A 22,066-nucleotide genomic window follows, 5' to 3' on the forward strand; every position below is an offset into this window, starting at 1 on the left:
GCATAGCGACCCTGGCACTCCTTGGCATTGTCCCATCCAAATACTGACTCCCTGCTTAGTTTCCAAGTTCTGATGAGCCTGGGCAAGCCGGGCCATGCAGGGCAGGCTGACACCAGATGTCAACAAACGGCATCAAGTATCAGTCTCCTTTAGGGCTACTTTCAGATATGCAAAAATAAGTTCTCTCTCTTTTACTTCCCACATTACACATCCAGTGTACAAGACTGCATAGAAATGTTTCGGTGCTAGCAGGGAAAGATAATTCTGCAACCATGTTCACAACGGTGGCATCCACTGAACACTTGAAGGTGCTAGATATAAAGCCAGCACAGCAGTTACTGTGTAAGCACGTGCTCATAAGCCATGACAAAAATGGAGACTCTTTTTTTTCAAACACGCCCTGGACAAAATGCATCAGTAGCCAAATTTGGGTGCCTTATTAAGTTTTGTAGCCAGTCAAGAGCCTTGGCAGTCATCTGGAGCTCTGGCCTGCTTGCTTTCTTTAAATGAATGTCTGAAGAAGGCTATGGGCAAAAAAATAACTTGACCCAGTGGCTTTTCAATGAATTGTCTAAACTTTGTGTATTTCCTAGCCAGTGCTGGTTGTTGGGCAGAAACTATTGTGATTTGTATTATTTGTAACTAGCTTCAAAGCTTGTTTCTAGGAACAGGCCTTGATAGGGCCCTCTCCCAGGGAGCTTAAGGTAGCTTTGGGCTGCACCTCACAGCTGGATCAAGTGGGGTGGGCAGGAGGTGGCCAGCTCGTTAGCAGGCCCGGGACAGAGCTCCTTAGCAGGCAGTCAACAGGTGTAGAGGCCCTCATTAGCAGATTTTCCACCATGACCCTTTGCCCAGGGCCTCTCCCCTTACCTGCTGCTGGCTGCTGGCTCCTGGCACTGAGGTACATCTGAGAGCAAAGAGGCTAGAGTCCAGGGACAGAGGGCTGGAGCGGTAGAGGCAGGGCCAATCAGGGTGCAGCCAACTTTGCTGGCTGCACCCTGATTGGCCCTATTCCAACTTGGACAGCCGGACACATTCCACCCCCCAGGCTGTTTCACAAATATATAGCGGAACCATGGATAAGGATAAGGTTGTTTGAAAAAAAGGAGTCTCAATTTTTGACATGGCTTATGAGTACACGGTTACACACTAAATACTAGATTGTTTTATATTTCCGTTACCTATTTACTGTAGCTCTGTTTATACGTTTAAATGTAGAGCTAGACCACCAAGCTCAGAATTCTTTATTCTCACTGGGTCTCCCATCACCTGCTCCCTGACCCTCTTGACCAAACATGCCAAGGACAGAACCTGGGATCTTTGCCATGCAAAGCAGGTGACTCTACAGCTGCACCCCATTCTTGCTGCCTCTCATATAAGTGAAGGATTGCTGGGGGTGGGGGAGAGTAAACGTATGCGCAAACTGATCTTTTGGGATCCTTTCTACAGTGCACATTACAAACTGACTATACTTCCAGTCACATTCTTTTTACATTCATCTGGGAATTTATCCCCCTTCCCTGAAACTCTGCCCACTACATGTTTTTCTACAGGTCAAATGAGAAGCAGAGTAGCTATGTGGGGTTCTCCCCCCCCCCTCCCCGCGCACATGTGCTGTTCACAGTGAGATGTGTCTTAAAATGGAAAGTGATATGTGGGTGAGAAGCTTTAAAAAACAACAATGCTCTCTTCACACCGCATTGTTCCACACCTCTCTGCATCTCAGCTCCAGCGCAGGAAGTGAGCTTGGCTGAGAAAAAATCCCAGAGCGTGCAGCTCCCTTCACATCCGTGCTTCGTTCCCTGTAAAAGCTGATCTGACCTTTAAACAGAAATTGGCCAGGCACACTTTTGTGCATATTCCATATCAGTGGGAATTGCCTTTCTTCCTTAATACTGGCAGATTACAGAAGAGGAGAGAACTTATTTGTATGTTGAGCACCTGGCGGTTTCCCTGCACCTTTGTAAATACTCTTCACCAATGAAAGAAGCTCCCCCAGGGATTCAGCAGGACCTTTTCTACTCCAGCTCAGGTGAAGATCCAGGCCTCCCCCAAGGAAGAAAAGCAGAGCAGAAAGCTGGTCAAACAAATATAGGCATCACACTGGCTAGACGATATTTACATAGCCTTTCTACGAAGAGTAAGGGAATTACTGAATTTTTTACAAGGCCAAGAGCTTGCTCCATAGCTCACAGACAGCCTTATTCACACTCCTCACCGTCAAAAAGAGCTGTATAACTAGCGCATACCTTGTGTGCCACCACAAACATACACATACAATAATATGAGGTATAACCATTAAATAGTAAATTTGTAACAATGACCTTTTAAATTATTGCAGTATTCTAGATATGAACATAAATGTTTGTCTCTCCCCACCACAGCTGAAAACAGCTGAGTTGTACTTACCTGTACATCTTGCAGACACATATTGGGACGGTGCAGGCCAGCCACGGAGTATGATTTCTAGTTTTAAAGCTGCACAATGGGGCATTGTGCCCCAGCAGAGTCACATATGCACAGGTTTTCCTACCATTTACATCAGTTCCTGTCAAGCCACCATGAATTCTCGCAATGCAGAGGCATTAAGAACTGAATGAGGACCAGGCATAGGCCTTACATATGAACCACAAAATCTTTTACTCAAAGGACATGACAGCTCACAGTGAGGGAGGATGAAACAGACCTGCTTGGAACTGAGTTGGATTGGCTGTCAAAGCTAGTTTCAAAGGGCGGCGGGGGGGGGGGGGGTATTGACAACGCCTTCTCCAAAGGCCCACCTTGAGCCTGGAGGCCTTATCACACACATGCTCATGTTGTAGGATTCACCAAAGCAAAGCAGACCGAGCTCATGCTTATCAGAGCGGAAAACTTCAGTGTTGCATTTCACACATTTCTTAAATAGCGCTTTGGATGCCGTAGCCATGAGTGAGGGCTGGAGAACAACAGAAAGAACCATGCTGTGAGTCCACAAAGACAACAAATCCTCAGGTGAACTATAAATCCAATGAGAGTGAAAAAGCAATCAACTGACAAAGCAGACAAAGACCAAAAATCACTAGAAGTGCATTTTGCCTTAATGGTAGTGAAAGAGGAACTGAGAGAAGGGGAGGGGGTGTCCTGCCCATAAAGCATGTGATGCAAACAGTGGGAAAACACATGCATGTGGTTCTGCGAGGGCAGCATGCCCCCACTGTGGGATTTCAAAGCTAGAAATCATACTCCATAGGCAGCCTGTTTGGGGCTTCATAACAAAAAGATCAACTATAACTAGCCCTTGTAACTGAAGTGATGGGAAGAGAGCCAGAAGGCAGAGAAGGTCCTATGGCTCAAGTCAGATTATAAGCATTCCAAAGAGTTGGCTTAGAGCAGGCTCCTGCAGTAGGAAACTTCAGCACCCTTTCCTTCTCTCACTGTCCTCTTGCTTTCCCTGACTTGAGGCTTGCAGTTCAGAGGGATGTCTCCCTCATGAGAGAGGGTGAGATAGAAGGCAGTGCACGAAGGGAGCTTTCCCAAGGCAAAGGAGAGGAAGCTAGCCGCAGTAACAGTTTTACTTTCTCTTTTTTGCAGCTACCCTGGCTCTGGCAGCTGCCTGGGTGTTGGGATGGTAGCACAGAGGCTACACAAAAAGGAAGAAGCTGTTAGAGAAAAGGGGCCCTTTAATGCCATCTCTGACTTAAGGCCTAAATCTCAGGGAAGTTCACAACTTGTTTAGTCCTGCAGTTCCTCTGGTGGTGGTGGTTTCATGGTGGGAACCAGCTATCACCCACAAGATCACTAGGCAACAGCCATGGCCACTTTCCTGAAACATGGAGCGGATGCCACGTAGGGAAAGGGTGCTCAGAAGAGCCACAGGTGGCATGCAGGAGAGCCTCATGTGGCTCCTAGGCCACTGAATGTCACTTATCCAGAGAAATTCAGCAACAAAGCCACAGATGAAGTAAGTGGCAAGGAGAACACAATATCTGACTTACAAATACTTATTTATTTAATTTATTTATTATATTATTATAACAGTGGTCCCCAACCCCCGGTCCAGGGACCAGTACTGGTCCATGGATCAGTCGGTACCGGGCCACGGCTCCTCCTCATCCTCCTCCCCGGCTGCTGCCTTGGGGGGCTGCCCTGCCACTCTGCTGCTGGCTCACCTTTGGTGCTCTCCAGTGGCTGCCATGGCTGGGGCTCCCGTTCGGCATGGCACTGCACTGCTTCTGGCAGCGCCTCCCAGCAGGTGGTGGGAAGTCAGGGGTGCCAGCGGGAAAGCAAGTGGATCAGGTGCTCAGGCAGCAGCGATGACATCCCTCGGCAAAAGACTACTAGGCCTCAGTGAAATTGTTAAGGGTTGACCGGTCCCCGGTGATAAAAAGGTTGGGGACCACTGTATTATAATACAAAAGTATGTTCCTTTTGTATTAGAACAACTCAGTGGCAAAGTTGTTTTGATGCTTTGCCATGCTGGACCTGCAGCTCTAACTTTCTTTAACTGTTGAGACGGGAAAAAAGAAATCCTGCCATCTTTTCTAGGAAAGGCACAGAACCTGCCAAAGCCTAAAGTTGTTTCACTTTGTCTGATGAACTGAATGGAAGTGATGGGGGAAAATGACCAGCATATGTTCATTAATCACCAAGTGACAATTAGATCTGATTTATGTCAAACATGCCAAACTCAAACATTGCTGCAGAAATAAATTCGTAAGAACAGACACATTTCATTAAGGATTCTACAAGTGGGGGCTGTATTTTCCACCTAAATCACCACTTAGCAGGATATAAATCATTCACTCAGACCTACATAAATTATACATTCGTAATTTTTAATCAGAGGCCTTACATAAAAGTTTACATTCACTAAGCTTTCGAAAGCACGTGTCTATGAGGCAGATCCCAAGGACAAGTGCTCGGACACTGCTGTCAATCTACGTGTTTAATTTACTGCCTGGAGAAGGGGAGGGGGAACATGCACGTAGGCCTCTCCCTGCACTGCAAATTGTATATGGCAAAGCTAGACATCTGATTAGCACTGCCAATCTGCACTGCAAGGAGATGAAGTCATGGCTGAATTGCATGCCTAAAATCCTGAAGTTTGCAGGTTCTGATCTCAGATTTGCCTTGCATTTATTGGCTAGCACCTTCTTCCAGAAAGTATGAGAAAAATCCAGATCGCATTAATTCATTTCTGTTTATTCATTTCCTCCAGTGCACAGAATAATTCCAATGTTACTCCAGAGAAAAGGCCAAGAGCAACTTGCCACTAGACTAAAAATGCCATCTTCTCCTCCTCCAGCTGCAAAATGTGGAGCTGAGTTTTGTAAGCAAGATAGTCAGACCATTGTAACTCATGTGCACACCGCTGACAGCAAAAGGCCACTGCCATTACTATGATACAGGGAAGGAAACTCACAACACACTTTTACTACACTACCACCAAACCATGTTTTCATGATATTTGCTCTCTCTTTGCTAATAGATTAAGGCAAATTATTGGGAAATATATCCCCTGAGACCAGAATGGTTTCATTCCACAGAGACAATTAACTGCTAATATAGGGGAAATATCAAATTTAACAGACCTTTCAATAGGATGGAACACAGATATCTGACAGACACTATCACAACTTTTGGATTTGGAGATAACTTTCAATCTTGGAGACAGATATTTTATATAAAAGATAACAAACTAAGATCAAAACCAACAATGAATCTTCTGTCCTGTTCACCCCTCCAGATGTTGACAGGTTCCAAACAGATGTGAAACCAGATACTGGCTCCTTGGATCCTTGCCCCTGGTGGCCGGTAAAATCATGCCAGGAAATTTTATGTGGTCCTTTGAAATAGATTACTAATTTGTCTCTCACAGGGCTATTTCTCCAGCTCCCCTAAGGAGGCAACATACCTTTACTGAAGAAATCCTCCTTAGATAAAAGGTAGCTGACACAGTGCCCAGTCTACTTTTTCTGGTGAAGGTACCTGAGCGAGCAATGGCTCAGGTTATCCTGGATGAAACACCTGCCCTGTACCTTTTTCAATCAGACTTTGGGACCAAGACAGCGCGAGTCATTTTACTTGATAATCTCTGCTTAAAAGATAAAAGTATCCCCTGTGCAAGCTCCGGGTCATGTCTGACCCTTGGGGTGATGCCCTCTAGCGATTTCATGGCAGACTCCATACGGGGTGGTTTGCCAGTGCCTTCCCCAGCCATTACTGTTTACCCCCCAGCAATCTGGGTACTCATTTTACCGACCTCGGAAGGATGGAAGGCTGAGTCAACCCTGAGCCAGCTGCTGGGATTGAACTCCCAGCCTCATGGGCAGAGGTTCAGACTGCATATCTGCTCCCTTACTACTCTGCGCCACAAGAGGCTCTGTAATCTCTGCTTACATCTGGATAAATGCATGCCAGCACTGTTGATCCTTCTGGATCAATACGACCATTTGGTTCTGATCGACCACTTCTCCTATTACAACTTACTGTGCTCCCTTCTGTTATTGCCTGGGGTACCTTGCAAGTACCTGGCCCCGAGATGGCTCAGTTCGCTACCACCAGAGGAAAGGCCTTCTAACTTGTAGCCCCTACCATGTGGAATGCACTCTTAGAGATGATACCTATGCCCTGCCAGACATGTTTAGTATCCACAGGACATACAAAGCCAAATTGTTTAGGTTGGCATTTGCTTAAGCTGTTTGTTATTAGTGATATACTAGTCACATATTCCTGAGAAGGAAGGACTCCCTGGAGAAGAGCCTGGTGCTGGGAGCGATCGAGGGCAAAAGAAGAAGGGGACGACAGAGAATGAGGTGGCTGGATGGAGTCACTGAAGCAGTGGGTGCAAACTTAAATGGACTCCGGGGAATGGTGGAGGACAGGAAGGCCTGGAGGATCATTGTCCATGGGGTCGCGATGGGTCGGACACGACTTCGCACATAACAACAACAACAACAAAGTCACATATTTTAATACTCTAATACTTTACTGTTACTATTTTATATTGGTTATAATCATTTTTAACTTATTTATATGATTTCAATGTTGTTAAGTCACTGCGAGACCCACTGGATGAATGGCAACTAATAAATCTAATAAATAAATTATGCATTCATTCAGATATCTGCCCAAAACATTAGGGCCCTGGGTGTTCTGTAAAAGAAATGTTTAGAGAAGAAAATCCTCTCATTTCTTAATCCAAGGCTGTATTGGAACAAGTGCAAACCTACCAGCATATGATTCTAGATCAGCATTTCCCAACCTGTGGATCCTAAGTTTTGCAGCTTTATTGACTGGCATATGCTCTGTTTTTCTTTTTTTAATTAGGTCACCAAAGCAAGTAAATCTAGTCTTACACCATACTAAAAAGAGCCTCCTGCAAAATTGGACCCCCCTGGCTCAATGTTTTTGAAACCTAGGAGTTCTTTTAAGCATATGCTCCCACAGCTATGCTGCAAATTTGGTACCTCTAACTGAAATACCTCCCCCCCACACACACACACACAATGGAATAAGACAAAAAAGGAAAAATTTGGTCCCTTTAAACTGCCCGGACTGAATTGTGCCCGAACTGTAGTTCAGCCAAGGTTGATTCGGGAAGTGTAACTTAAGGAGAAGTGAGATTGAGACAGGATTTGTCCAAAAATTTTCTGAATCAACATTGATTTGAATATTTTTTGACTATCCAAAATGAATCACACATTACTCCCTACATTCCTTTAGCAATCTTCTCTCTGTTTTGTCATCTAATAGCTGAATCTCCTCCAAAGCTGCTTTCATATTCCTGTTATAGTTAAGGATAGTTAAAGAAATGTTTTTAGCAATATGTTGATTTGATTACTGAAAACTTCATTTAGTTTGTCTTAACACCCATTTACATTTTTCTGACTATATTTAAAACAGTTCTCTCTCTCCCTCTCACATACACACACACTCAGACTAAACAGTTCTATTCTAGCTGTCTAACCAGAAATATGAAGCTATTTTCAACTTTCCTTATATAAAAAATGCAGGAAAATTAGAACTGCAGAGAATTTACACTGGGATCAGGAAAGAAGAGAAGAAGGGGAAAAGAAGAGAGGAAGAGGGAAAGAGAGATGGCAGAGATAATTAAATGACCCTAGAATCTGCAAAAGGCTAGCTAAAACCAGAAAGAAAATGTTTCAGAATCAAAAGGAAAAGTCTACATTGAAAAAAGCTCCTGAAAAGTTTTGCAGAACGTTAGCTGTGCCCCCAAGGAAAAGACTGGGGGGGGGGGGGAACAGCTACTATACATTAAACACTCATAAATCTATAATGCCATGAATATTATTAGTCTGGAAGATGAGGATGTTGGCAATCTGAGCTGTGATGAGCAACCCTATTGCCACTGGAGTAACTTCACAGAATAAAACAATGTAAACGAGACCTGGTGCTGAAACTAAAACTGAACAGCTGGCAGTTCTTCAGACCAGCATACCAAAGGCAGATGAAGCCATAGGCCAAATGCAAAAACCTTACATCGTTAGCCTCCTAGGCAAAGGGCAAAAGTCCTTTTGTAACACAAGTGAAATCAAGCAAGTCTTTAATCTTTTACCATCCCCAAGCAATTTCCTGGACATTAGAACATCAATAAAAACATGCCTAAATGCAAGAAGATGACATTTTCCTTAGTGCTTATATCACAGGTATTTTTCTAAAGTCAACAAGGGAACAGAGTCCTGCAAAAGCACTAAATCTCAGCTACTTTGAATGCTTCAAAGGATCCATAAAATTCAGATCCCCCTTTGGATTATTTTCTGACGTGCTACATTTGATGGAATGTTGAGACAGCCATGAAATAAGTCTAGAGCTGGAGTCCCGCAGTGCAGCAACTAACTTCAGGAGCACACCAAAGCCTGGAGCTCACAGGGGTGCCCAATAATATGACAGCTAGATAATGGAAAGTCAGACTTGACAGACTAGCTGCATATGGTTTCAGGAAGAAGAGGAGGTGTCTGTAACACCCCACAAAAAAAGCAAAATTGAAGGGCTGCTTGCCATAAGCACGGGTAGCAAATTTACACATAGGCCAGCTAGCAAGCAAGTTCGGTTCTTATACACTTTCAATGATTTCACTGGATTGTGCTATCATAGCTACCATCGTTATATTGCTAGAATAAATTGCAGAAATCCACAGACAGTTTGCCTATCAGAGGAGTTTTCTTTCTTTTCTAACATTTCTAGTCTCAAAAGAGGTGCCATACGAAAACTCAGAACCATATCAAGTCCAGGAATTCACTTTGGAAAGCAATCATCCTCACAAAGGCAAGATACATTTCAAGTTTACAAGAGACAGAATTCACAAACGTTGCCTGAAAGGAGAAGAAAAGGTCTCTTAATGTAACCTTGCATTGGCAAATTATGTTTTAAAGTTGCTTAGAGTTGGGTGTCCCAAAGATACAAATAGGGTACACACAGTGTGCTGTTGCTGTACAAAAGAAGAAAACCACTGTGTAACGGCTAGGGAAAGTTTATCCAGTGCTTTAAGAGAACTAACATAACATGTTGTATAACTGTAGGAATGTCACTGGCAATCCAAAAGAGGAAACAATAAAGCCTGTATTTCACCTGCAACTGTTTTCTCAGTGGACCCCAACTGAAAATTATTTACTGCACAAGTGCCTACATAACATCCATGCCCTAACAGTGATAGTCATGGCTTTATTAGCGAGTGTCTTTTAAAGTCTGCTTAGAGTTGTGTGTCAGCAGCATGCTCCGAAGGTTGTAGTATTGCAATAACCAGCAGGCACTTCTAACTAGGAAAAGTATTCACACAAGAAGTAATTCCTGGCCTATGTTCCATGCCTATGGCAAGAAAAACTATTTAAGCAGATTAATTGGGTTCTGAATGCTCCTCTTTCTCATCGTAGGAGACTTGGACTTTCTTACACCTCGGACTGAGGATCCAGATGGAGTTAGCAGTCTTCCTGCCAGAGCTGACTTGGCCTTTAAAAGGCCAAAATAAAGAAAGTGGTAAAGACATAAAAGTCTCGCAATGCCAGAGGCCTCCGAAAAAAATGCCTGGTTACGGGAGCTGAGGCAAACCTGGCGCTGTTGGTTTTCCTGTTTTTGTGATATTTAAGACACAGATGAGTCACACTTGTTCTCATGGGAACCAGCAATGACAGAAACAGGCGGTCATGGGTACATCAGCCTTTGGCGCTGTCCCACTAACATACACTGATGCACACCACACACAGGCAGCGCCAGAGGGAAGAGGTCTTAAAAAAAAAATCCATCTTCAAGCACTTCTTCATTCACTGAGACTGTGCAGCCAGCAACTGCTGTCAGGAATTTTTCACGGCTGAGTGGCTTTGTTCTCAGTGCTGGGCTTCTTGTTTGCACAGCAATACTAATTCAGACAAATTTCTCAAACGGTTTTCTGAGAGTAAAAGGAACGACACGCTAAAGACCACATGCCTTATGCAACGAGCAGACTTCTGTAAAGATGCTGCACTGTCTGCATCATCACCCTCACCCCACCACAAGCATAAGTAACACCTGAGACCAGCCTACTCTTGGAGGAGCCACTGCGCAGTGGGTGACTGGGCTTGAACCATTGCCCATCCCCAAATCAGGCTTGGAAGTGACATCAGGGAACGGGAGAAATTACCCCGGTTGGTCTGTAATAGCTGCCTCAGCAGCAAAGATGGAGGGCTTTGGGGAAAGGACGTGTATCTCATGTCATGGTTTTGCTTTAGAAGAAGACCTTCAGTCAAAAGGCTGAGGGTAGGCTAATAGCCCATCAGAGTTCAAGGGAAACCAACTTGGCAGAACAATTAGTTCAGCCCCACTGTATAAGCCTGGAAGGTGCTTTGGGAATTATTACTAAGACAGTGAGAACACTATTTTGCTTCGAATCCGACTTTGCTGCTATACCTTTGGGTTACATGTTTTAATGGTAAGCTGCCTTGGAACCATTTGCACAAAAGATGGCATGGAAACATGTCCAATAAGTTTTACCTTTCCTAGGCCACCTTTTTGTTTATAAGAAGTGGTAAAAACTAAACAGTAGAGGGGGGGGGTCTCCTATTTTCAGTTCCACAAACCGCAACATGCAAGGCGCACAACTTGAAAGTTTTCAATACCAAAGAAAAGGCTAAAAGAAAAAAAAAAGAATTCAGACTCCTGACTGGAATCTGGATATACGGGTGCTTTGTCCTGTATATTTTGCTCTTACAACCTCACTGCCACCCCCCTGGGGGCTGACTTAATCCTTGTTTTCCATTTTATGGCTTTATATTCCGTAGCAATTGACGCTGCTCACCAGGCAGCTTTGTAAGAGTATTCAACACAACAAAAATGATTCTCACTGGCTGTCAGAAACCTGCAGCTTTTACTGCTGCATCATTTTGCTTCAATGAACATTTCACCTAAACATAATTGGGCAGAAGATACACCAGGCATTAGATGGGGAGTAAAAGTCAACTGAGGGGTGGCAGCCACAGCCAAAGAGAAGGGGTATCAGTAATTCAGAAGACTTGCTAGAAGGCACAACGCAGCACATCGCACAACTCATGCTGTTGCTGTGCAGTCTGGAGCACTTTGGGAAACAGGAAATGGAGCTTAGGCAATAGCTTAAAACATGGGGCTAGAGCAATAACTTATGAACATTTTGCTTCCATACATACTACTGTGGCTAGTTTTTATTTGTAAGACTTCACACTCCAGCCTACTCTTCAGCCACACAGATTTTTGCTATGATCTTCTGATAACCACCACCCCACCCCACCATCATGGAACAAGAGAGCTGGAAGGAGCCGTACAGGCTGCCTAGTCCAATTCCCCCGTTCAATGCAGGATCAGCCTAAATCATCCAGGGTAAATATCTGTCCAGGAGGAGGGGGAGGAGGAGCTGGTTCTTATATGCCACTTTTCTCTCCCCGATGGAGTCTCAAAGCAGCTTACATTCACCTTCCCTTTCCTCTCCCCACAAAAGACACCCTGTGAGGTAGGTGAGGCTGAGAGAGTCCTGATATTACTGCTCAGTCGGAACAATTTTATCAGCTCCTAACCACTACACTACACTGGCTCTCTAAGTTGAGTATGGCTGAGCCTCTCATAGGTGCTGAATGAAATTGTCAGCCAGACGTCAGGAAATTGTAGGACTCTGGATACTTATTTATTTGTTTGTTTATTTATTTACTTAGTAACGTTTGTTTCCCAGCACACACCAGGGAAACTGAAGTCACCCATAATTACAAGGTCCTGATGCCTGGAGATTCTATCAAGCTGCTCAAGGAGGGCAGCATCTACATCTTCACCCTGGTCAGGTGACGCATGCCGGAAACCAACCATTATACTCTTTGCTTTTACCTCCCTTATATCTTTACCCAGATACTTTCCACGGAAGTGTCACCCTCATCCTCTAGTATTTCTTGACAGGGAAGCCCCCTCCTTACGTCCAGCATCATTTCACCTCCTCTTTGACCTTTTCTGGGTTTTTTGGGGTTTTTTTAACAACTCATATCCATCCACTACTGCATTCAAGTCACAGGAATCATTCCAACAAGAGAGATGCTGCAAAATTTGCAGAAGAGCTACTGTATCACTTGTGAATCTCAGCTTGGGCGATGCTCCAAACCTAGAAAGTTCAACCCAGAAGTGAACCACTATGGACAATGAAGGCCAACTATTCACTGTACGCATGGGCATAATAATGACATCTTACTCTTCCACATTATAAAATACACAGATACATTCCAAAGCTGGCAAGGGGAGGGAAGTGGCCAGAAAGACTGTTACCTGTGCTGAGATTAGAAAGGGGATAAGGGAGTCGTAGTGATAAATCCACTTTAGTGCTCTGCAAAATGACACTTTCTGCCAGGGAGGAAGTACTCTCCTGTCTTTAACGCTGGGTCGAGGCTACCTCCATGGCTTGCAAGAGTTACCTCATTCACAGGCAGAAGCAGCACCGTGAGAACAGCATCCTCAAATTGCTGATATTTTCAGAGCGAGGCAAGGGCCATATGCAAACAGAGATGCAAGTTATCAATACTTGCCTTATAGAACACGTCAGGCACATACTGCTCACTGCTGGATTCTTTTGCATAGCCAAGCTCTGGAGCATCACGGCATGGCAGCAAGCACTCATCACGTACAAGGGCCATGCACTGATTGGATACTTGGTAGCCCTCAAAGTGAACTTGGTTGTCAGGACCACCTGAAGAACAAAAAGATCTTTCAGCTACTGAAGAGGGAAAGAGCACGTGCACACCACTTGTAGGTTGCTCCAGGCAGCAATCATAAGATGTCATGGCACTTATCAACTGAAAGATCATTTCACTAGGAATCTCTACATCAAACCCAGAGTTTCTAGCTCAGACACACATTCTTTACAACATTCTGTCATGGCTTTCAAAACATCCAATGGTGGCAACTATGGTGCTAGACAGACTGTTTTTCTGCCATAAATCTCTGAGTATAATGTACTGGCCAGATGTATTTTCTTGCTTACGTGGTTTTATAGTGGCTGACTGGGTTCCTCTATTCACGCAGCACTGACCAGGAGCTCTCAAATGGCTTCCTTTTGATTTTTATATTGAAGTCTAGTAAGAGCAATTTAAAAAATACTTAGAACACCCTACTAAGAGCATTTCAGTAGGCATGTGAAGTGCTAGCCTACTTTTAACTGTCTGTATATTTTTAAAAAACAAAATGATATAGTATCATGGTATGGTTGAGTCACAGATACATTTCAACAGCCCTTGTCTTTCCTAATAATGATACTGAATACTACTCTAAAAATCTCATCCACATACAGACATTTGAAAACTTTGGTTAACACTGTGCTTTACTTCAAGGTTTTGTTTTGTTTTTAAACCAAGTAGGGGACTGGAACCTGGAACCCACAGGGATCACAGATATATCTCATATTCTCCTCCATTCAGAAGCCCTTTCCAATCCAAGGAAATTCTGGGAAGCTGCAGAGGGGAGGGAATGAAATTGCCACTCCCCCAGGATGGATGCTGGGGATGAAGGGAAGATATGCAACCGTCAGCACCTTCCACTGATGAATCACAGGATCCAACTCAGGCTAAGTTTACAGCTGGTTCAGCAGCAACATGCATATGGCACACAACATAAATAAGAAGCCTAATTAATATATATATGCACAGGATCTCCTGATTTTAATCTCCTCAATATTTTTGAGATTAAATGCACATCGAAAGTAGATGCACTAATTAAAATTTCAAGATGCAGTAATTAAATTTTTTTCAGATCTCTTCTTTTTTCAAATCTCTGCAACAATGAAAGCCAACAAAAGCAGAGAAAATCAGAACTGCTCAATGTGCATGGAGCCCACTGGCAGTGTGTCACCCTGACACAGGCTAAGCCAAGTTCTACCTTTTACATTATAGTGCTCTTCAATAATATTTTCACGGCTCAGCATGGAGAAAAATGGCTTCCCTATCCCCAAAAGTCAGTTCTTAACCCCAAATGTCCACTTAATATTTGCCCTGCATTTACCTTATTGTGCTTACTATTCCAAATTCATTTCAATTTAGGCTAATCTAGCAACATGGTCTGTCAGCAGTGGATAGACAGGGACAAGCATGACACAAATTATGAGTGACTATTTACAGCTGGCTATTTACATGGGTGACAAAATCATAGCGCATTCAATTTGAGTAATTTAAGAATCAGCCAGTTACACATGAGACAGAGACACAATGTCAAAGAAAACTGAGCATATCTAATAGGAAGGGGGGTGGCATTTGTAAAGGCTGGAGCCGATGAGACACATATATGAAAATTTAATACTACATATTATGAAAACACAATTATTTTACAGACATCATGGAGCCCAAATATTTGGTCCTAGTTTAACCAGGGGGAGAGGGTGTAATCTCTAACAGACGTTCCAAAAGCAATTTCCATTCACAGCTACACATAGCTCTGCAAAAGGACACAAAACTTTACATATGAATAAATTCAATCCATCTATCCCTGCCTCCTCTGTCAGTCAAAAAACTGCCTAATTTTTAAGGTATTCAGGAAGAAACCGTACGGTGATGCCACTCACACAAATTCACACATTACAGAAAACTATATTGCATATTTAAAAACCTTTGAGAACATATCTATTTTCTCAGGGAAGAAAGCCATAGGGATTACATATATTTTATATAAGATGCTCCACATTCACATTTTATCCCTTGTTCTAATAATAGAGCCCTAAACCAGAGAAAGACGCTTCCAAGGAATGAAGGTTGAGATTAAGGACTGCTTCCACAGCGAGTATTTATGAGACCATGTGGATGCCATGTGTAACAATTCTACTGAAACTTCTGGATACTCTCACCAACAGAAACTCTCTGAAAGTGAGGAAGAAGAAGTACCCTTTTGATTTGACAAACTACAAATAAATGTGTACATTCACTTGATCCTTTGAGATCTTCCGTGGAGAAATTTTCATGACCTATTTTTGTAAGGCAAAATACAGGTGATGCAAATATTAATGAAACCGCAGCACACCAGTTGCCTTAGAAGCTGTGATTTCCCCCCCCCCCTCTTAGTTACTGGCAGCAATAAACCCCAACAATAAACACTGCTGAAGATAAGGGAATACAAGAAAAGAAGAGAGTTGCTTTTTTATACCCTGCTTTTCTCTACCAAGAGTCTCAAAACGGCTTACAATCACCTTCCTTTCCCCACAACAGACTCCCTGTGAGGTGAGTTAGGCTGAGAGAGCTCTGAGAACTGTGACTAGCCCAAGCTCATCCAGTTGTGGAGGAGGAGTGGGGAATCAAACCCAGTTCTGCAGATTAGAGGCTGCTGCTCTTAACCGCTGCACCAGGGAAGTTCTGTAGTGGCCAGTGCTTTCCACTGTTGGATCATGACCTACTGTCTCAATGCAGAGAGTTGCTCAGTTTTTTGTTTATGGTTCTGTTTTCCCATAACTATACAAATGGTGGAATTTTGTCTTCATTGAAGGTTAAAAATTTGTTCCAGCTGCTGGCCTAATGGTCAACCTTTGTAGTTTGTGATAGTCAATAATTAATTATTAACAGCAAAAGTATAATCACTAAGCACTTTCATCTAGTAAAATTAGATTGTTCAACACAGGGGCTTTTAAAGTTTTTAATTGACTGCTTTAGCTTTTACAGACATTGTATTACCAATCTTTCAATTCACTGTTTGTAGAAAAGAGTGTAAATACCTTGCCCACTCTTTTCACATGTGGCTCTTTCTTCTTAATATGGTTTGCCATGACATCCAAATGAGGCAATCTGTGCTTTGTGGTAACCAGGGATACTGATAAACCCTGGTTTATCGCAAACCCACTTCAACCCAAGATTTCAAATATGATCTGGAGGCATTTTCTGATTAATGGAGAGTTTACATGATTCGTACATCGTAATAGACTATAGTTACACAAGCAAGGAATGGGAAGTGGGAAGAAGCAGCACCAAGAAGCACGTTGCTAAAATCCAAAACACGGTTTGGAGAATTGGGACATTATGTCTGAAAGGAAACACTGATTTTGCTACATTCAAAAAGGTATAAGGCAGCATTCAGAACAGAAAACAAAAGGTAGCCTATTTTACTTGACTGATCTCAAAGAACCTGAAAAAAAATTGCTGTTTCATTTCTAGGTATTTCAGATAACTGAGAAATAGGCTGTACATTTTTTTTACCTGTTGCTACAACAGTTACAAACTTGGATCCAAAGTGACCATCAGGAGACAGGCGGCATATGTTTGGGTGCTGATTCTGAAAATGCCCAGCTGTGATGCACTCTTCTGCACTAAGGAAATAGGTGTCCTAAAAAAAAGCATGGGTGGGGGGAGAAAAGGGAGAAGATGATGAACACGGAAGGCAAAATGATGGATTCATTGCAGTGGGCTGCACCATGGAAGCCAACACCACCTAGCTGAAAGTAACTTAACAATTCTCCATTATGGTGGGAAATTATCAAAGCCTACATATCTTAATCACATTTTCACAATCAGATTATATGTTGCAGTCCTGTATGTGGGCAGCAGTGCATCTATCTTACAAAATAGGGGAAGTACCAGTTTAAGGAGGTCTGAATGCCTTTATTCATAAGTTGTACACATGTGCTTTAGTTTCAGCAAGCAATTCCCAGCATACCATTTAAACTTAGTTATTCAGATCTATCTCCAAAGTCATGACGACTGAAATTTCTTTGTGGTAACCAAGGTTATCTCTAAACTGATTTGCAAACCCTCTTCATTTTCCGGTTGTATGCAAGTTTTGATTGCCTGAGTAAAAATCTAGCTGGGAAATGGGAGCCTCGATGCTACATAGCTGCATGCTGACCACTGATTCTTACTAGGCAAATGTTAAGAATGGAAGGTGGCAGAAACAGGGCTGCAGACAACCAACAACTTCCCCAGAAAGTTTAATTTCACTGATGGTAATACAATGCGTGGAGATAACAAAAACAGCACTTTAATTTTACTGTTTGAGTTCAGGATGTGTCTCTCCATTTCCTCACGGGAGAAGCAGGTGAAGGAATGAACTATTCTATTCATTTTTGGCAACAGAATAGTGGCTAGTTGGAGATCACAATAAAACTGTACATGACTTGGGAAACAGCAGCAAGTGTAAGAGAGACCAAAAATAAGGAGTATCAGGACTAGGTATGGGCACAAACCAAAAAATTCTGATTTGGTGCAGTCCCCAAACTGAACCTTGAACTAAACCTGTAATTTCTCGAACTCAACTGACAAGCCGTGACCAGGAGGGAAAAAAAGAGCTGGTACCCAGAAAGGGTTAGACAGCTGGTAGCCATTTAACCCATTGGTTTTGTTTCCCCCTGCTTTCAGAGGGGAGGGGGGAGCCAAACAGAGGTGTTTAGTGGCTTGCAGCAGCTATTTCACTGGTTGAATTTGCTTCCTTCTGCTTGGAAAAGGCAGGCGGGGGGGGGGGGGGGACTGATAGGTTTAAATGGCTGTAAGCCATTTAACCCAACAACCATTTTGACCTATCAGCAGTGTGGGTGTGCCGTTCTGCTGTTAGGCTGAAATGGCTATGAACCATTTCATCAGTCCGTTTGGTTTCCCTCTGCTTGGAAGTGGGGGAGAGGATATGTGAAACAGATGAATTAACTGGCTTGTAACTATATAATCCTGACAGCAGAAAGGCAGATCCACTCAGCTCACCTGTCAGATTAAATGGCCCAAACAGCCAAACCAGTAAATGTTCAGGGATGTCACCTTCCCCAAACATTGGTTTGGGGCTACGAACCAGTCTAGGCCAAATTTTGCCTCATGAACTGGTTCATGCCCATCTCTAATACGTACAGGGGAAAAACTAGATAATATCCTTCCAAAAGGCAGGGAGAAACAAGATGCGCGCAGAATGACAGTCTGCTTTCTGTGATCATGGAAGACGAGGCTTCAACTGAAAAGAGGTACATAACTGGAATATCTGGTAAGTTTAGCTGGACAGTGAAAAACACAAAACATTAAGGAAGTTCTATATAAGGAAAGAGAAAGCTGATGTTAATCACTTGTTTTTAGGCCATGTATTTAGGGTTCTGGACAAATTTCAAATCACTCCACATGCCACTCATTCAAAAACCCTGTCAATGTCACAAGCAATTCATAGACCCACTGAATTCCCTATGGCCTCATGAATTATTCCAGTTACACTAACAAAACCCACCCTCAACCTCAACAACATGGCTCACCTTAATATGATGTTATTTCTAGAAAGCTTTTATATGACACAATCCTCGTGTCATATAAATAACACATAATCTAAAATTACCAAAACTGTTTGCTCCTCACCTTGTTCCGACTGTATCGGACAGTCCCCTTCCGTGTGTCCTCAGAGACCAGATCTGTGAATATCCAGCCAACCTTAAAGAGACAGATTACTTACAGTTTTGCTTTATTTTATTTTTAAAGATACCCTTCCCCCACCAGTACAAAATGTTCTTGGCTAGCTGAATCTCTTTCAAACAGCCTACTCAATAGCAGCCTGAAGGAAATTAGTCTCCCAGCTGCACAAAGCTCATTTGAATACAATTTACACATTTGCAGCGCCAACTGGTAAGACCTGCAGCTTTATGTCTCCTGCTGAAAAAATCTGCAGAGTGCAAGGCTTGTTCCCTCGCCCCTTACCCGCAAAAAGATACTTGCATTTCCAGTGTGCGTACTGTAGAATCAGTTTACAAAACTGCCCTCAATATCTTATGTCTCTGAGCTGGCTAATCTAAAAGGAAATGTTTTCCACACACAAATCTCACCCTTCCTGAGTCCTACTTGATATCGCTGAAACAGTTTTTCCCTAGGCTTTCTGAAATGTACCTAGGCATTCTAATACTTTTTTGCAGCACATCCTTCAAACATGCAGTCCTTGTCCAAGGAATGCTGCTGTTACATGTGCAACTGATGCCATGAGCTAAGCCGTGAGCTTTGCAAATATGGAGTGGCCAGGGGTCATTACGTACAGATAAATAACCTTAGCAAACCTAGAGTAAACAAGATAACTGGATTCCAACAAAACACATGTGTTCTGCTTCTTAGACAGAAACAAAATATACATTAAGATATCTACAAAACTCCAAATGAATGAATACTCTTTCTATACTGGCTTTACCAACCAGTATAGCATATCAACATTAAACTTTTAAAAGGAAAAGAAAACAAATCTAGCCTTATATTTAGCCAATACAAACACCTTCAAACAGGCAATAATGCATAGATTTGAAAGTCAAAGCCACAGGAACCGGAATTGACAAGTTGCTGTGCCCCATTCACTGGACCTGCATTAGCATGCTTGACACCATAATTGTAAATTAATTGACAGTTGCAGACAAAAAAGGCCAAGACCCCAGTGGTGAAACCTGTGCTATACCAATCATATCAGAAAAGCACAGCCCTACTAGTAGTTGAAGCAAGCACTAAAGCTTTCCAAATTTTGGATTCCCATTTCGCTTACTCTTGCACTAAACAACGGAAAGGAGCCTGATCAAACCCACAAAGATGGGTCTATTGATAGGTTCTTAGTGCTATGGGCAAAATAAATCTCTACCTTTTAAAATATTTTTATTTACCTCATTATCATCTGTAGTCTTTACTGAGACTCAGTGTGGATTACAGATAAAGCAATACAATCAGGCATGATCAGACAGTCACTAGATTAAACTGCAGATCTCATGTGTTAAGCTGATGTTAACCGTTGAAGAACAGTTGTGCCAGAGAAGATTCCCACTAACCCAACATTGTTAAGGCTCTCCCAAATATGCCTATCTGAAACATATTTTGCTACCTTTCTAAGGCCAAGCTTGGCAGCAATCTCATCCACAATTTCTGCCTTAGAGTCTTCCAGAAGCTCAAGACTGTTTTGTGTACCAATCTGAAAAGAGAAACATATTAAATGAACTAGTTCACAAACAAAGAACATTTAGTATCTGGATAAAAGCAGAATGTCTCATTTTAAACAGACAACATCGAAGCAACTGGGATTAACATGATGCTGTGCCTGATTCACTATAGCTAAATTAGTATGCACAATGGAAGAAGATGATTTATTACTACTTCAGGTAATATTGAGAACCAAACAAAGAACCAGAATCAGTTGCACCCCACCCCTTTCTTTCAAGAAGCTTTCATTTTGCCCTGAATGAAATCTTCTAGCAAAAGGGGGGGGGGAAATCCTCAGATGCAATCGGAACGCTCCTGTCTACTCTCATTGTTACAGGAATGGCAGCTAGTTGAGTCTCTCCCAGGATGGCCAGAATGAAGAATGAGTAAGAGCTTTTAGCAACCATTTCAGCCGAGCTAAGAGACAAAAAAAGGCACACTTGGTCGAAAAATACCATGTGCCACAATGAATTTTTTAACCACCATGGTGACCTACACATCTGGGACTTGTTGAACGCTTGGCTAGAAGGAATACTCATTACAGAGAATTAATTAGTCCATGATAAAAGTGGAAAATTAACTAGTTTAAATTTCAAGAACACATCTCACTAGACTACACCATGCCAGCCTACCTTAACCTGCATAAAATCCTACTCCCCATTACAGTATTTATTGTGAAATCTAGCATTATGATTTTTCTGAACATTCATTTCGACTATAACATTCAATTTTATCTTGCTGGGGAAAGGAATCAGCGATTGGTGCCACCTAGTGACTTAAAGTGATCTTACTATTTTAAAGAATTACAGTCTATTCTCATTTATAAGGAATATAGAAGAACTGGTTATTATATGCTGTTTTTCTCTTCCAAAGGGAGTCTCAAAGCGGCTTACAATCACCTTCCCTTTCCTCTCCCCACAACAGACACCCTGTGAGGGAGGTGAGGCTGAGAGAGCCCTGTCATTCTTGCTAGTTCTTAACAGCTTAATCATGGCTGTGATGATACCAGTCACCCAGCTGGTTCCATGTGGGGGAGTGGGGAATCAAACCTGGTTTGTCAGGTTAGAAGTCCCAGATTAGAAGTCTACGCTCCTATCCACTACACTAAGCTGACTCCAAGGCCTTCCTTCTGCACTGCATAGTTTAGGTGCAGTCAGCAACAGGAGATGTGACTAACCGGTTTTGAAGCTGTGTTCATCATACATGCACACTAATCAGAGAGAGCTGGAATGGGATGGGCATATCCTTAGTGGCTTCCACATAGCATGCCATTGCTCACTTTACTTGACAATGTCTTAACACTTATGTAGTGTATTTCAACTGCTCTAGTCATGTCAACATATACATGCATTCTGTCAATGATTTTTACAAAACGTCTGTCGGGTGGGTCAACTTTCACCCAATAGCAATGGAAGTGGGGAGGCTCAGGCAGAGACACAATGACTCATTCCACCCACCCAACAAGCATTGTTCAACAGTCATCTCAAAGTCTTTTAACTGCTACAAGTATGGGTATAAATGAATAAATATTTTTTATTTTTATAGCCAGCCCTTCCTGAACACTAAGAGTGGACAACAAAATTAAATGAGGATCAGTAACATTGAAAACTTATATAAATATTCAAGACAAATTTTTGCGTTTCAGTTCACCCAATTAGCTTAGGTTGGAGGAGCAGATCTTCCCTCGGTTTCCAGCAGTGAGGCCAGCATTTCTGGGTGGT

The 22,066-nt window shown here is 42.7% G+C and overlaps 1 protein-coding gene across 1 annotated transcript in view; it reads right to left on the reverse strand.

The window, feature by feature from the left end:
- Positions 1-22,066, reverse strand: part of NPLOC4 (NPL4 homolog, ubiquitin recognition factor) — a 50,207-nt gene that overhangs the window by 11,157 nt on the left and 16,984 nt on the right. The window contains exons 9-12 of the mRNA XM_077328292.1: positions 20,251-20,337; positions 18,765-18,836; positions 16,644-16,770; positions 13,005-13,165 (exon numbers count right to left, since the gene is read on the reverse strand). Coding sequence (XP_077184407.1) covers positions 13,005-13,165; positions 16,644-16,770; positions 18,765-18,836; positions 20,251-20,337 — 447 coding nt within the window. The remainder of the gene's footprint in view (positions 1-13,004; positions 13,166-16,643; positions 16,771-18,764; positions 18,837-20,250; positions 20,338-22,066) is intronic.

Source organism: Paroedura picta, chromosome 3 (genome assembly GCF_049243985.1).
Source record: "Paroedura picta isolate Pp20150507F chromosome 3, Ppicta_v3.0, whole genome shotgun sequence".
Classification (NCBI taxonomy): domain Eukaryota; kingdom Metazoa; phylum Chordata; class Lepidosauria; order Squamata; family Gekkonidae; genus Paroedura; species Paroedura picta.